At 39.3% G+C, this 12468-nt stretch overlaps 1 protein-coding gene and 1 long non-coding RNA gene across 2 annotated transcripts in view; one reads left to right on the forward strand and one right to left on the reverse strand.

Moving 5' to 3' along the window:
* The window catches only part of LOC106736141 (uncharacterized), a 16776-nt gene extending 16430 nt beyond the window's left edge, over positions 1-346 (forward strand). The window contains exon 3 of the long non-coding RNA XR_001371241.1: positions 290-346. This is a non-coding gene — a long non-coding RNA (uncharacterized LOC106736141). The remainder of the gene's footprint in view (positions 1-289) is intronic.
* Positions 1-12468, reverse strand: part of MYO3B (myosin IIIB) — a gene marked incomplete at its 5' end in the record, with an annotated part of 536872 nt that overhangs the window by 517424 nt on the left and 6980 nt on the right. Inside the window, 3 exons of the mRNA XM_006141497.1 lie at positions 2630-2706; positions 6026-6125; positions 6370-6482. Coding sequence (XP_006141559.1) covers positions 2630-2706; positions 6026-6125; positions 6370-6482 — 290 coding nt within the window. The remainder of the gene's footprint in view (positions 1-2629; positions 2707-6025; positions 6126-6369; positions 6483-12468) is intronic.

Consider the following 12468-nt stretch of genomic DNA (forward strand, 5'->3'; position numbering starts at 1 on the left):
AAAAAAAAAAAAAAAAAGAATCTGGGTTTTTGATGACTTTAATGAAGTGCTAAATCAACAAACTCTGAGCCTGCATATCTTTATTCTTATTATATGAGAAACTTAAATTCTTATTGTTTAAATTATTTTGCTTATGGCAGTCTGTTAAATATATACTTTTCATGTTGAACTTTTTTCTTTCCCTCTGTAGATAATCTTACCTGTAGTCATAGTATGCTACTGACATATTTATAGAAGTTTATAAAATGCTGTACTGAGCTTGATTAGATTAATCATTTTACTTTGTCAGGCAATTTACTTCCTCAGTAATATTGTTTCGAAGGACCACACTAAGGGCACCCCACAGAATTTTTCTCCTCCTACACTGCTGAATTGATACCAATGTACCAGTATTTTTCAACTGTAGTAGTATCCAAATGAGGCAATAAGAGGAAATGAGTGGAAGGTGTTGATGATACGATAGTCAATTCATGCTGCGGCTTCGAGCTGCCCCAGTGAACTGTGCGTCTTGACTGCTCATCAACATTTGATTGTGGTACGGTCACATTTCATTAGCTGCCTAGCTTGCAGTATAGTTTATTTGAATTAAATATTATGGCTACTCAAGCTTGTGAAATAAAAATGGAAATAAAAATGGGAAAAGAATAATTTGGTTCAATTTCTCAAAAATAAAATAGGATCAAGAATCTTTCGGTTGCATTTTAAAAACAAAAACACAGGTCATCTGCAATGGTTTTATTCTACTGGCATTGGTACTGAACACATTGCTGTCATATTTAATCTAAATACTACTTATTCCACAACCAGAAGCAAAAGCATATTAAAATCAATGTACTGGGCAGGCTATCATGTGAAGACAACGTTAATTTGAACCATTACTGATTATACTTTCAAGGACTGCTCATGATCCAAAACATTGCTCAAAATGCAAAGTATAAATGTTTGTTGAATGAAACTGACAAATGGAAGGCCGGTCCTGTGGACATTTCTATGGAGGATCACGGAGCAAAATGGCTTTCTTGGGAAAAGGAGTTCACCACTTAGTAAACAAAGCATGAGGATGGTGCAGGCCTGAGTACACAGAATTGCAGCCTGAGTCCCGGAGCATACTAGACACAAGTACATAGCCCAAGAGGATCTTGCACGAAGAATCAGATACTCGCTCCTGAAAGGTGCTATCAGGGCCTCCACATCATTAAGTGCCTAATCCTCAACTGATGCACTGTGGCAAGCAGGATGGGGCACTGACTTTTCCCTGCTGAGAAGGACACCAGTTCCAGGCAGTCTGGACAATAGAAGCCCACCATAGACCACTAAACTACTTCCTATAGAAACACTTTACATATTCTACCCAACCCAGCTGCACTTGGAAATTCACAAACACCCAATAATAAATGTACAAAGCTATAGACTGGCTTCTCTTCATTATATTTTGTGATTCTAACAATATCAGTTTGCTATGGATTGGAACAGGAACCTGTCTTCCATGCTCTATCACCCTGAATATGAGCTGAGTGATCTCAGTTAGACTATATTTTATATTTAAGATTTAAGGACACACTAGAATCTGTAGAATTTTTCTTTTTAAAATGGGTCTGTCCATTACTTAAGTATGAAAGAGAGGGGGAATTCACAAGGGGGAGGCATTGAAAAAATTTGAGCAGAGAATGATGTGAACTGATTACTGTGTCAAGAGACTGATAGTCTCGACAGTTACACAGAGGAAGGCCTGCCACAGGGACAGACTGGAGATAGACATTTAAGGAGGTGAGTCCCTAGGTCCTATATTAAAAGAACTTGTTTAACCCCAGAGAGCTGCTCTCAGGCAAAGGCCAGGGTAACTGTGGAATTAAATACTGACCTGACAAGTGAAACTGCACAAGCTTCAGGGCATACTTTATCTAGCTGAACGGTTCCCTAAAGTTCTACATGTGTTACTTCCCAGAGAGTTCTGTGATAATGCCAGAACCAAATTAGGATCAAATCCCACGTCCTACTACAAAGAGCCAATAAAGTATACAAGGGACATTGCTACGTTCCTGGTAACAAAATGCAAACAAACAAACAACAAAACTAACCAGGGCCATCACAGATACTTCCGTAGGCCAGCTACAGCTTAAATCTGGCTCTTCCCCAAGCCATGTGTCACTGAAGCTATGTCAGAGAAGGTGAATTTTTCTAATTTATACAAAGGCTGGATGAACTTGCCAAGTCATGACCCTTGGAAGGGGCTGCATCATCTGGAGGAGGCACCTTTTTCTAATTGCATGAATGTACCCTATGGGCCAGCTGTGACTTCATTCTGCATTTTATCGTTATCACTCACCAAACTAGAACACTTCAATGAGGATAAAGAATTTTCTTCTGCCCCCCAAATTTGGAGAACACATGACATACCTATAAAAAGGAGGTACAGTATATGCAGGCGAGTGCCTACATACTCAACGGGAGGGAGACTTGGAGGAAAAGGGGCCACGGCACGACCAGGCCACACTGGGAGTACTTTCTCTCTTTCTTGCTCGCTCTCTCTTTCTTATGCATGTGCACACACCTTCTGGCATTGAAGAAAAGGAAGCACATAGTACCAAGGCACTCCACGAGTGCAAAAAACGAGATGTTCCCTACTGACCTCAGGGGCCATCCAGAAGGGGGTGCCAACTGACGTGTTTCTCCGTAGGCGTGTACTGGTGAGTTGAGCCGACACACCTAGAAGAAAAGGGTATCAGAATTGAGCAAGGAGCAGAGGATGACACTAGAGAAGGGCTTGACAAACCTTTTCCACAAAGGGCCATAGAGTAAAGATTTTAGGCTTCACGGGTCACATGGTCTCTGTCACAGCTATTCAACTCTGCTGTCACAGTGCAAAAGCAGCTATAGAAAACACACAAGTAAGTGTGACTTCATTGGATAAAGTCAAGCGGGACAGACTCATTTCAAAGAAAAAAGAAAAATTTTACAGGTTCATCCCAATAAAACTTTATTTATGGATGCTAAAATTTGAATTTTAAATATTTTTCACTTGTCATAAAATATTGTTTTGGGTTTTTTCCCCCAATCATTTAAAAATGTAAAAACCATCCTAGCTCATCGGCCTTACAAAAATAGGAGGTGATTCATATTTGGCCCACAAACTAGTTTGCTAACCCCTGAGCTGGAGTGTTTAACTGTCTATCTAAATCATCAGAATATTTTTTTCTTTAATAAACATTACTGTCTAAGTCATTGCAAATTTAGAATCCAAAGAAAAATATCAACAGCTAGGATCAACCCAAAGTATCTTCCTATTATATTTCCAAATTATTTCAGATGCTCTTTTTCTTAATAAGATGTTTCAATTGATGGAGGAAGATTGGCATGTATTATCTATAAAGAATATCAGTGTAGAGGTAAAATGATCCCAGTGCCTCATCTTGCCTAAAAGCCTGGAAAACTTGCAAGAAAGCAGTGTGTCAAATTGGGAAAAAGAATTTACTAATAATATTATAATCTAGGACTGAATGCTGAGGACCTAAATTTTTACATAATTCAAATGCCCTTTAACCAACTCTCTTTTTAAATAATATTAAATAATAATTCACATTAAATAATAACGTGGAAGTAAAGATACAATGGATTAGGAGTTAGAAGACCTGTTTTTCATCCCAATTATACTTTTAATAATCTTGTGATCATCTCACCTTTGAGCTTAGTTTTCTCATTTTCTTTTGTTCATTCTTTTTTTTTTTTAATAGATTTTTGCAATAGGGCACATGTGTTTGCAGGAGAGACAGAGAGAGACAAAGAGACAGAAAGTGAGAAATCACTCCCCAAGGGGGATGGCCACATCACAATCCTTTCTCCTCCATTCTCCTCTCGGGATTTTGGGTGTGAACACACATATTCCCAGCATGCGTTTCAAACCTCCGGGCCTGGGACTTAAACTGTGGTCGGCCATGTGGGAGTCCAGTAATGTAACCATTACATCATCTGCTAGGCCCCAGTTTTCTCATTTTCAAACTGAGGATAATGATAGCCTTATGTCTAATAAACAGTTCTTCTTAAGGTCAAATAAGAGAACCAAGTTGAAAATTACGGATAAATTGCAAAGCACTTCACAAATGTAATATATTCTTTTAAGCCAAATCAAAGTCTAATAAAATCCTTAGGTGAATGACAAGAGTGCTGCTGAAGATGAGAACTTGGACATCTGATACTGTTTATTCATTAGCAACAGACATGCCTTTGACAACATCAGGTGTGGATTTGCCAAGAATCCATGGGTTGTTTTAGATGGGTGGTGATTGTGTTAACTGCTTGCACTCTTTATTAGACAGCAAAAAGGGCTCTCTGAACTCTTTAGGCCATGGATAATTTCCCACTTTTCCCAAGTCCTCCATTACAATTTTGATAAAAACAACTAAAACTATTTATTTTCTAGGTTTTGTTTTTTTGGTTTTTGTTTTTTTTTTTTTGTAACAATTTGAAGTTCGGGAATCTTCTGGAAAACACTAGGAACATTTACCCACATACCAATTCGGAAAGCTGGTGAGTAGATGAGTCAGTATTAACCCCTCATCCTCATCTCTCTAGGTTATTTCTCTCATGACATATTTATTGTTCCCAGGATCAGTTGGAAAATATGTCTAGTGTTATACACACAATATATTATTAGAGTTACATCATGTCTTATGTGAAGAGAGAATCATAAAACTGAACCCCTTCTGCTGTTTTTCTTTGTGTGCTCTTTAGTAAATAGACCAATACACCTAAAGTAACTTCACTTATTTTTTTCTGTGAAATACATTGCCTTTTTTTCTATATTTTTACTATTTTTATACTATCTCCTTAACATAATTATTTCACAACTATTTCCAGATTAATTTCACATTTTACATAAAGTCCCTATTTTTTAAACAGAGAACTTTACATTTTTTTTCTGTTAACTATTTCTTCCCTTTGCACCTCACACCCACCTTCTACCACCCCGTCTCTGCATTCCACTTCCCTCCCTTACAGTCTCTGGTATCTACGCCTACCTGTCTACTATCATATTTTCAGATCTTTCTATTTCTGCCATAGAATGCAGACATTGGGCACACACTGAGTGGGAATATACAGTGTGTATATCTTTCAAAGTCTGGCTCACTTTGCTCAACATTAAGTCTTCTATATTAATGCACTTTGAATCAACTTCGTTTCTTTTTAAGTAATTTTTCTGAGCAAATATTTCAGTGATACATTTTTAAATCAAATTATTTCTTACTAAAAATCAATGGTTATTCAAAATCATCCATCTTGTTTTTTACTATGACATTGGTAATATTTTAAAATGAGTTTCTCTAAAATGTTTTCTGGTTTTTGGACCAATGACCCTGAAACTGAACTCGTTTAGAACATTAAACCATTCAACAAACCTAAAAAGTAAAATCCAGTGGTTTGTTGATTTGTGAATACCAACATAGGAGTGCTGTGGGAGAACTTAATAGTTCTATGGCCTTAGGTTACATAGCACTGTGTTTCCTCTCACTCTTTCATTTCCTGTTAATGTTACCAGTTCAACCAACCTCACGTGTAGCAGCAATAATCACAATTTAAAGGGATGTTAGCTCCCAGGCCCAGAGGACTATTTTACCTTCTGCTCCCTGGGAATAAATATGCCTAAGGCTAGAGAAAGTAATTTGAACAACCAAACTGCTTCTTCTTTTCATATGCAAAAGAAGAAATGACAAAATGTAAATTATAGACAATTGCCCTGAGATGTGAAAGTCTTACCAGAAAACTATAGTTTTTCTGTCAAATTCTTCTTTTGAAACACTTTTTATTTTCTATCTTTAATAAAATTGCTTCTAAAGCTCAAAATAGATTAAAAAACAGCATCTCCTAGGGTGATCCATCTGGTAAACCCCCCACTCTCCAGCCTGCATTGACTGGAAAAGTCCTTCAGCCTGTAATGTAGCAGAGAGCCCCAGTCTTCTGAGACTGCAATAAATTGTCCCCTTTGGCTAAACTACACACATCAAGAAAACAAATGACAAGCAGTCATTACCAAAGTCAACGAGCTTAACTCCTCCTTCTGTTGTCAGGAGAATGTTATTCCCCTTCACATCACGGTGGATGATTCGGTTGTTGTGCAAATGCTGAAGCCCCTGCAAGGCGTCCCAGCACCATCGAACAGAAAAGAGAAAGGGGACATTTTCATGCTTGTTTTAAAGCGATTACCCTACTATTCAAAAGTCTAACCAATCAAAGTCCACATTTGGCTACATCTTCTTGCTGTTAATAATCCTTGAATATCATGCAGCAGTTTCACCATGTTATTATGCAATGGGGACCCAAGTAACAGAAAAACTGCCCCCCTGCTATCATCCCCAGCTTAATGGATATTCTTACCAAGAGGGCCCCATACAAGATGTATGAGATCATTGCTTCATCCAACCGCTGGCCGCACCTGAGTAGACCTTTGACAAGCTCAGTGACAGAGCCCCCGTTACACAGCTGCAAGAGGAGGTGCCAGACAGAGAGGAAGAAAAGAAAAACAAATTAAGAAAACCCCACTAGTTACTGATTCAATGTAGTAAAGTCAATTTGCAAATCACAAAATTTCACCATAGAATAATTAGACTTCATATCTCCATTGTCCAGTCAAATCTAGTTCTTTGTGTATGTGTATTCTTTACTCTAGGTAGTGATTTATAAGTGAAAGTATGCACTCAAAAAGTTGACTTTTTAAATCACCAAGCAAAATATAAAAGCACTAATTATTAGAACCAGCAGATGGCGTAATGGTTACATCACTGGACTCCCATGTAGTCAACTGCAGCTTGAGTCCCGGACCGGGCAGCTTCAAAATCACATCAGGCATGTGTGCTTGCATGCCCACGGTCCTGAGAGGAGAATAGAGGAGAAAGGATTGCAGTGTGACCATTGCTCCTGGGGTGGGGGAGGTGACTTCTCACCTCTGTCTCTCTGACCAGAGCATACACCCTCAAGAAAAAAAAAAAAAAAAAGCATGAGTTATTATTTAGAATTCAAAAAATTCTAAAGAAAAAGCATATAAGTAATTAGGGTGACTTAAATGGATGTTTTTTTTTACTTTATGTGAATATTGTCTGTTTTTTTCAAATGTTTATTTTGAAGATAACCACCAGAAGTGGCAAGATGGATGATGTTAGGGTCAATAAAGAACTCAGGAAGTGACAGTCTCACACAGATTTTATTCAGGCCAGCAGCTGTCAGGGTCAAAAGAGACACTTCAGCCCACCCTGCAAGAAGATGTTATGTCTTTATATGGAAAGGGTAGAGGGACAGGGTCACAAGAATGGTCGTGGCCACTTTGATTACAGTACTTGCCATTGTGATCTTATTGGCCCATCTGTGGGCTCAGCCTGAAACATAATGTGGGCTTTTTATTTTTTTGCCAGTAACAGAGGGTTCTGGTCAAAGGTAGTTGTAACCATTTCCTAATTTTCTAATGGGACATTCCCTAAAGGCCATTCAAGGATAGAGCTAACAGATGTCTTCAATACCTGAAAGCAAATAAATTTCAATGATTTCAAACATCTAGCCCCAGTGCTGGCACTGTAGGTGTCAGAAGCCCACCCAGTGACTCTAGAGTTGCCATTGCATGGAAAGTTTATGCAGGGAGCGTGCATTTAACCTTCTCATATTCAACTTTAGACTTTCAGCAACTTTTACGCTTCTCTTTTTCCTGTAATTAAAAACACTAGGATTATGTTTTGTGTATTTGCTCTTTGTTATATATTACACATAACAGATGTTTGTACATAAAACAAGTTTACTATTTTTTCTCAGCAAGGGTTTTCAAGGATAATTCTTACTAACTGTAGAAGTCAAAGTACAGGTTTGGATTTGCTATAAGTCTTAATTTTTTTTTTTTTTTTAAGACAAGGTTTTGCTAGTTGCCGTCCTCCTGCCTCAGTATTCTTAAACTGCTGAAATTACAGGCCATTTCACCACACTCAGACTTTAGGTTGGATCAGGAATCAAACCTGGGCCTCCCATGTGGTCCCATCCTGTGAAGCATAGCATCTGAACAGCAGGCACCACTGCAGCTGGACCCAGAGCCATCTCATATCAAGGCCTCTTAACTGTTTTAAGCAGAACATGTAAATACCCCAAACTTTAAGGCAGAATTTGTATACTCATCTCACATTTTGGGGGGAAGAAAAATCATAGCTTTCATCAGATTCTAAGAGCCATCCTAACCTTATAATGGTAAAAACCTCTATAAAGAGGTTTGTTTCCCCCTGGAGCTTTGTCTGCAATTTGGTTAAAAAAAAAAAAAAAAAAAGAATTAGTTGGACCAGCAGGTGGCATGGTGATTAAGGAACTGGACTCCCACATGGCCAACTGTAGTTTGAGTCTTGGACCTGGTGGCTTACTTTCTCATTTTCTCTTTCTCGCTCGCTCTCTCATGAGCACACGTGCTCTGTTGCAAAATTTAAGAAATAATAATGATAAATAAAATAATTCTTTAAAGAAAAAGAAGAATGAATTAGTGAACAGTGAGTAGTCCCCTTGGTTGTGGCTGCTTGAGTTGATCAGCTCTTCTTAAGGAAGAAAACCTAAGGGAGCAGACTAACAGCTTTCCTAAAGAAGGACAACTCTTTATCAAGATAATAATACATGTAGATCTAATCTACTCTAATTACAAACATCTGCAACATTCTAATAAAGGAGGGCAGACCTATTTATTTGATATGTGTATCATTCCCTGCCATAACTTAGCAGATACCTTACACATCAAGATAACCTGGAACTGACTCTGCCAATGTTTTCATCATTTAAACTGCTCATAAGCAACAGTACGTGACTAAAAATCTAATAAAGAATTAAGCAATCTTTAAAACTAGTGTAAGATAACTCTCTCTCTGGAATGATTTAGAAGGGACCCAAAAAGCTGTGACTGCATTGAAGACTATGGAAGTTAGGACTATACTAAGTGACCTTGATATCTTCTGTCAATTTCAGGTTTAACTTGCAATTCAGACAGCCTTAGGGTTGAGTGCCAGCACAATGTCTTCTTTTGATTCTAACTATGTTTTACATGACCCTGAAAGGACAAATGACATTCAGTGTTCAATCTGATAGTTTCCTGAGTAGTGAGTGTATTTTCAGTGCCATGACTCATAGAGCAGTCTTTTAAAAACTAGGCTGTCACAACATAAAATAATATTCCAGGCCTTCCCTAATTAGATTGTATGTATCAAGGAATAAAACTTAAAAATCGACCACAGAATCCACTGATAACCAGGGAAGAACTCAAGGCTTGAAATAAGGGAAGTTTTCATCCCACAAGAAAAACAGGATACCTTCTCGGGCTAGGGGCATAAAGCTTGGAGATACCGAGGGGAAACAATTATAGAGTGAAGGTTCTTCCTCAGGGAAGGAAGCATCCCTCTGTGTAAGGAGACAATAACAATTGATATTTCAATTTTTGATGATTTTTCAATTTCAAGGATAATTAAAATTGCCAATCTTTTCCAACTGGGAATCTAAGAGGAGCCCTCATGACAACAAGGGATGTATGTCCATGTCAAACAAAAGGCAAGATGACATGACAAGCAGATCATGCCTGAGATTACAGTAACAGTTCCATATGTATGGCCTGCTTAAAACTTGTGAGAGACACAGAGCTTTCTTTATCCCCATTTAGGAATAAGGATGAGGTTAGAGTTTAAATAAGAAGGATAAAGAGAGTGAGGGCCTCTTGATAGGAAGGAGTAACAGTGATTAGAGACACCAGAGATACCAAAAACAGAAGGTATCATTTTATCGTCATGAGGACTTGATGGTCATCACCCCTGACCTCACTGCCATGACTTTAAACATTTGCTTATACCCCAATCCAGATGCCACCAGGGGAGAAGGAAAAGGAACATGGAAAGAAGAGGCCCTGAAAAATTGACTACTTAGATGACTTAGTTTGGAACTAGACTGTGAAAATGGGGTCTAAACATTGGAACTGACACTTGAGCATCCTAGAAAAATGAACATAGGGACACTGAGTACAAAGATAGGGAGCATAAAAGAATGAAAAGTATGAGGTGTGTATGCATTGCAGAAACATGACTCCAAATACTGAGTGTGTGTGTGCACATGAATTCTAAATACTGTATGTGTGCACATAAATTCTAAATACTGTATGTGCGCACATGAATTCCAAAAACTGAGTGTGTATGTGCACACAAATTTCAAATACTCTGCTACTGTTGAGGCAAAGGGTTCCAGAACCCTAGGACAGGGAGATGGGGAAGGAAAGCAGGAGACAGAATGACAGGTGTACCCTCCTAAGGAGTGTAGGCTTTATTATTCTCCATTGTGACATGGGCAACAGATTGGAAGATGGACAAAAGAAGATAGCACTAGGAACCAGGGCATCCATTAGCAGATGTGGAAGCAATCTAGGGAGGCAAGGTCCAAAGATCAAGAGTCACAAGGAAAGAGCCAGCCCCATAGCCTGGTGGTTAAGGCATCCAGATCCCACATGGCCAGCCTCACGGTTTGAGTCTCAGACCCAGCAGCTTGAGAAACGTGCTACTTAGGCAAGCCCAAGATCCCAACAGGATGGAGAATGGAGACAAAGGTATTATGGCATGACCATTCTCCATGAGGGTGCTTTGTCCCTCTCCTTCTCGCTTTGTCTTTCTGTCTCTCTCTGGTAAGCACATGTGCCTCTGGCAACATTTTTTTAAAAATAGAGAGACAGAGTAATGAGGATGAAGAGGAGGAGATAGATTTGGGGAATTTTGAGATAAAACCGACAGGAATTTCTGATCAATTGGATGTGGAAGGGGAAGAAGTGACAGAGTCTAGGGATATTGTGAGAACAAGGGAAAGATCAATAAAGTTCATTGTCTCCAAAGCTAAAGCAATAACAGCACTGCAGGGCATGAAGCACCTTCCTCAGGACCACTCCCCAGCCTGGCGCACTACGGGAGGCACGCGTTCTTGAACTGCAAGTATGCTATTCAGATTCTACCAAGAGAAAACTTATATTAAATGCTGGGTGATGAGTCACACTAATGCAACCCTGGAATTTTCCCCTGAATCCTTGTTTTAGTCTCCCTGTTGCCCTACTTTAAGGGTTGCCACTTTTGTAACATGGGCCTCTTCAGCAATATTTTTTTTTTTTGGAGAGTTTTTTTTGCTATAGGGTGCGTGCGTTCGCCAGCCAGCCAGAGAGAGACAGACAAAAAGCGAGAAATCGCCTCCCAGGGGGGATGGCCAAGTCGCAATCCCTTCTCCTCCATTCTCCTCTCGGGATCTTGGGCATGCATGCACACGCGCCCGGCGTGTTTTAAGCCACCAGGTCTGGGACGCGAACCGCAGTCGGCTACGTGGGAGACCAGCGACATAGCCATTACACTAACTGCTGGTCCCAGCAATATTTTTTATAGGTATCCAGCATACAAACTTTCTCCATAACTCCAGAGCCTATGAGGGATTAAGAGCAGTTATTTGTCGGCAGGATCAAAACTCAGCCATGGATTTAAAAACAACAAAGGGACCTTACTCAGCCAGTGCCTTTTGTTCACTAAATGTCAGAGTTTAAGAGCTTTCTGACTTCTCAGAAGTCACAGAAACACATAATTAAACTGTTCAGGCACCTTTCAAGGAAGCTGTCCTGTGAAGTTGATAAGCCCACCAGCAAGGTTTAAAAGGACAGCCTGTGGGTTATAGAAAAAAGACTTTGGGCATTTGGATATTAAAAAAAAGCAAGCAGGAACACACTGACAATTGTGTGACCAGAGTAAACGTTCATTGAAATGAGCTGAACATTTTATAAGCATGACAACGAATTACATTTAAATGCATCAAATAATCCACTTAAGAGTTCTAAGAAGGCAATCAAGCCTCCTGCCCTAGCCTAGAAGGTTGGCACACCAGCCCACTATTCCCACCCACTCTGCCACCCATCAGAATCAAATACAGAGGTGTGTCTCCATTCTGCCGTTCCTCCCTACGCCCTCAGCATTCAGGGAATATAGCAGTTGGATGCATCTAGAATTTAATGAGCATATTGCTCCAAACCAAGAAAAATAGAAAAATCATTTACATTTCACATCTATTTTCCGAAACATCATGGAATATTGATTCAATCACAGTATGTACATTTGCTAAGATGGTCATAATTTTGAGCAATAAAATGTTCCCTGCTCAATAAACCATTAACTTTCCTCCACGTTGTTGAAGAATGGCCTATGCAGCGCAATCACCAGACCTTCATTTTAGCCTAGGCTCCAACTTTCAAGCAGATCCTGTACCAGCAGGTTGATCTGACCTAGTCAGATTGCAGAATGAAGAGGAATTTCTTTTCAGTGCCCCCCCTTTTTTTTCAGTAGACTTTACCTTCTAAAGGTATTAGTCTCTACAGAGCATAAAGCAAAAATCAAGGATAGTCAGAATCACTCTAGAAGATTCTTAGGGAGCATGATGTTGGACACTGTCCACCTCTCCCCTCTCAAT

The sequence above is a fragment of the Tupaia chinensis genome, unplaced genomic scaffold (genome assembly GCF_000334495.1).
Source record: "Tupaia chinensis unplaced genomic scaffold, TupChi_1.0 Scaffold000056_1, whole genome shotgun sequence".
NCBI lineage: Eukaryota > Metazoa > Chordata > Mammalia > Scandentia > Tupaiidae > Tupaia > Tupaia belangeri.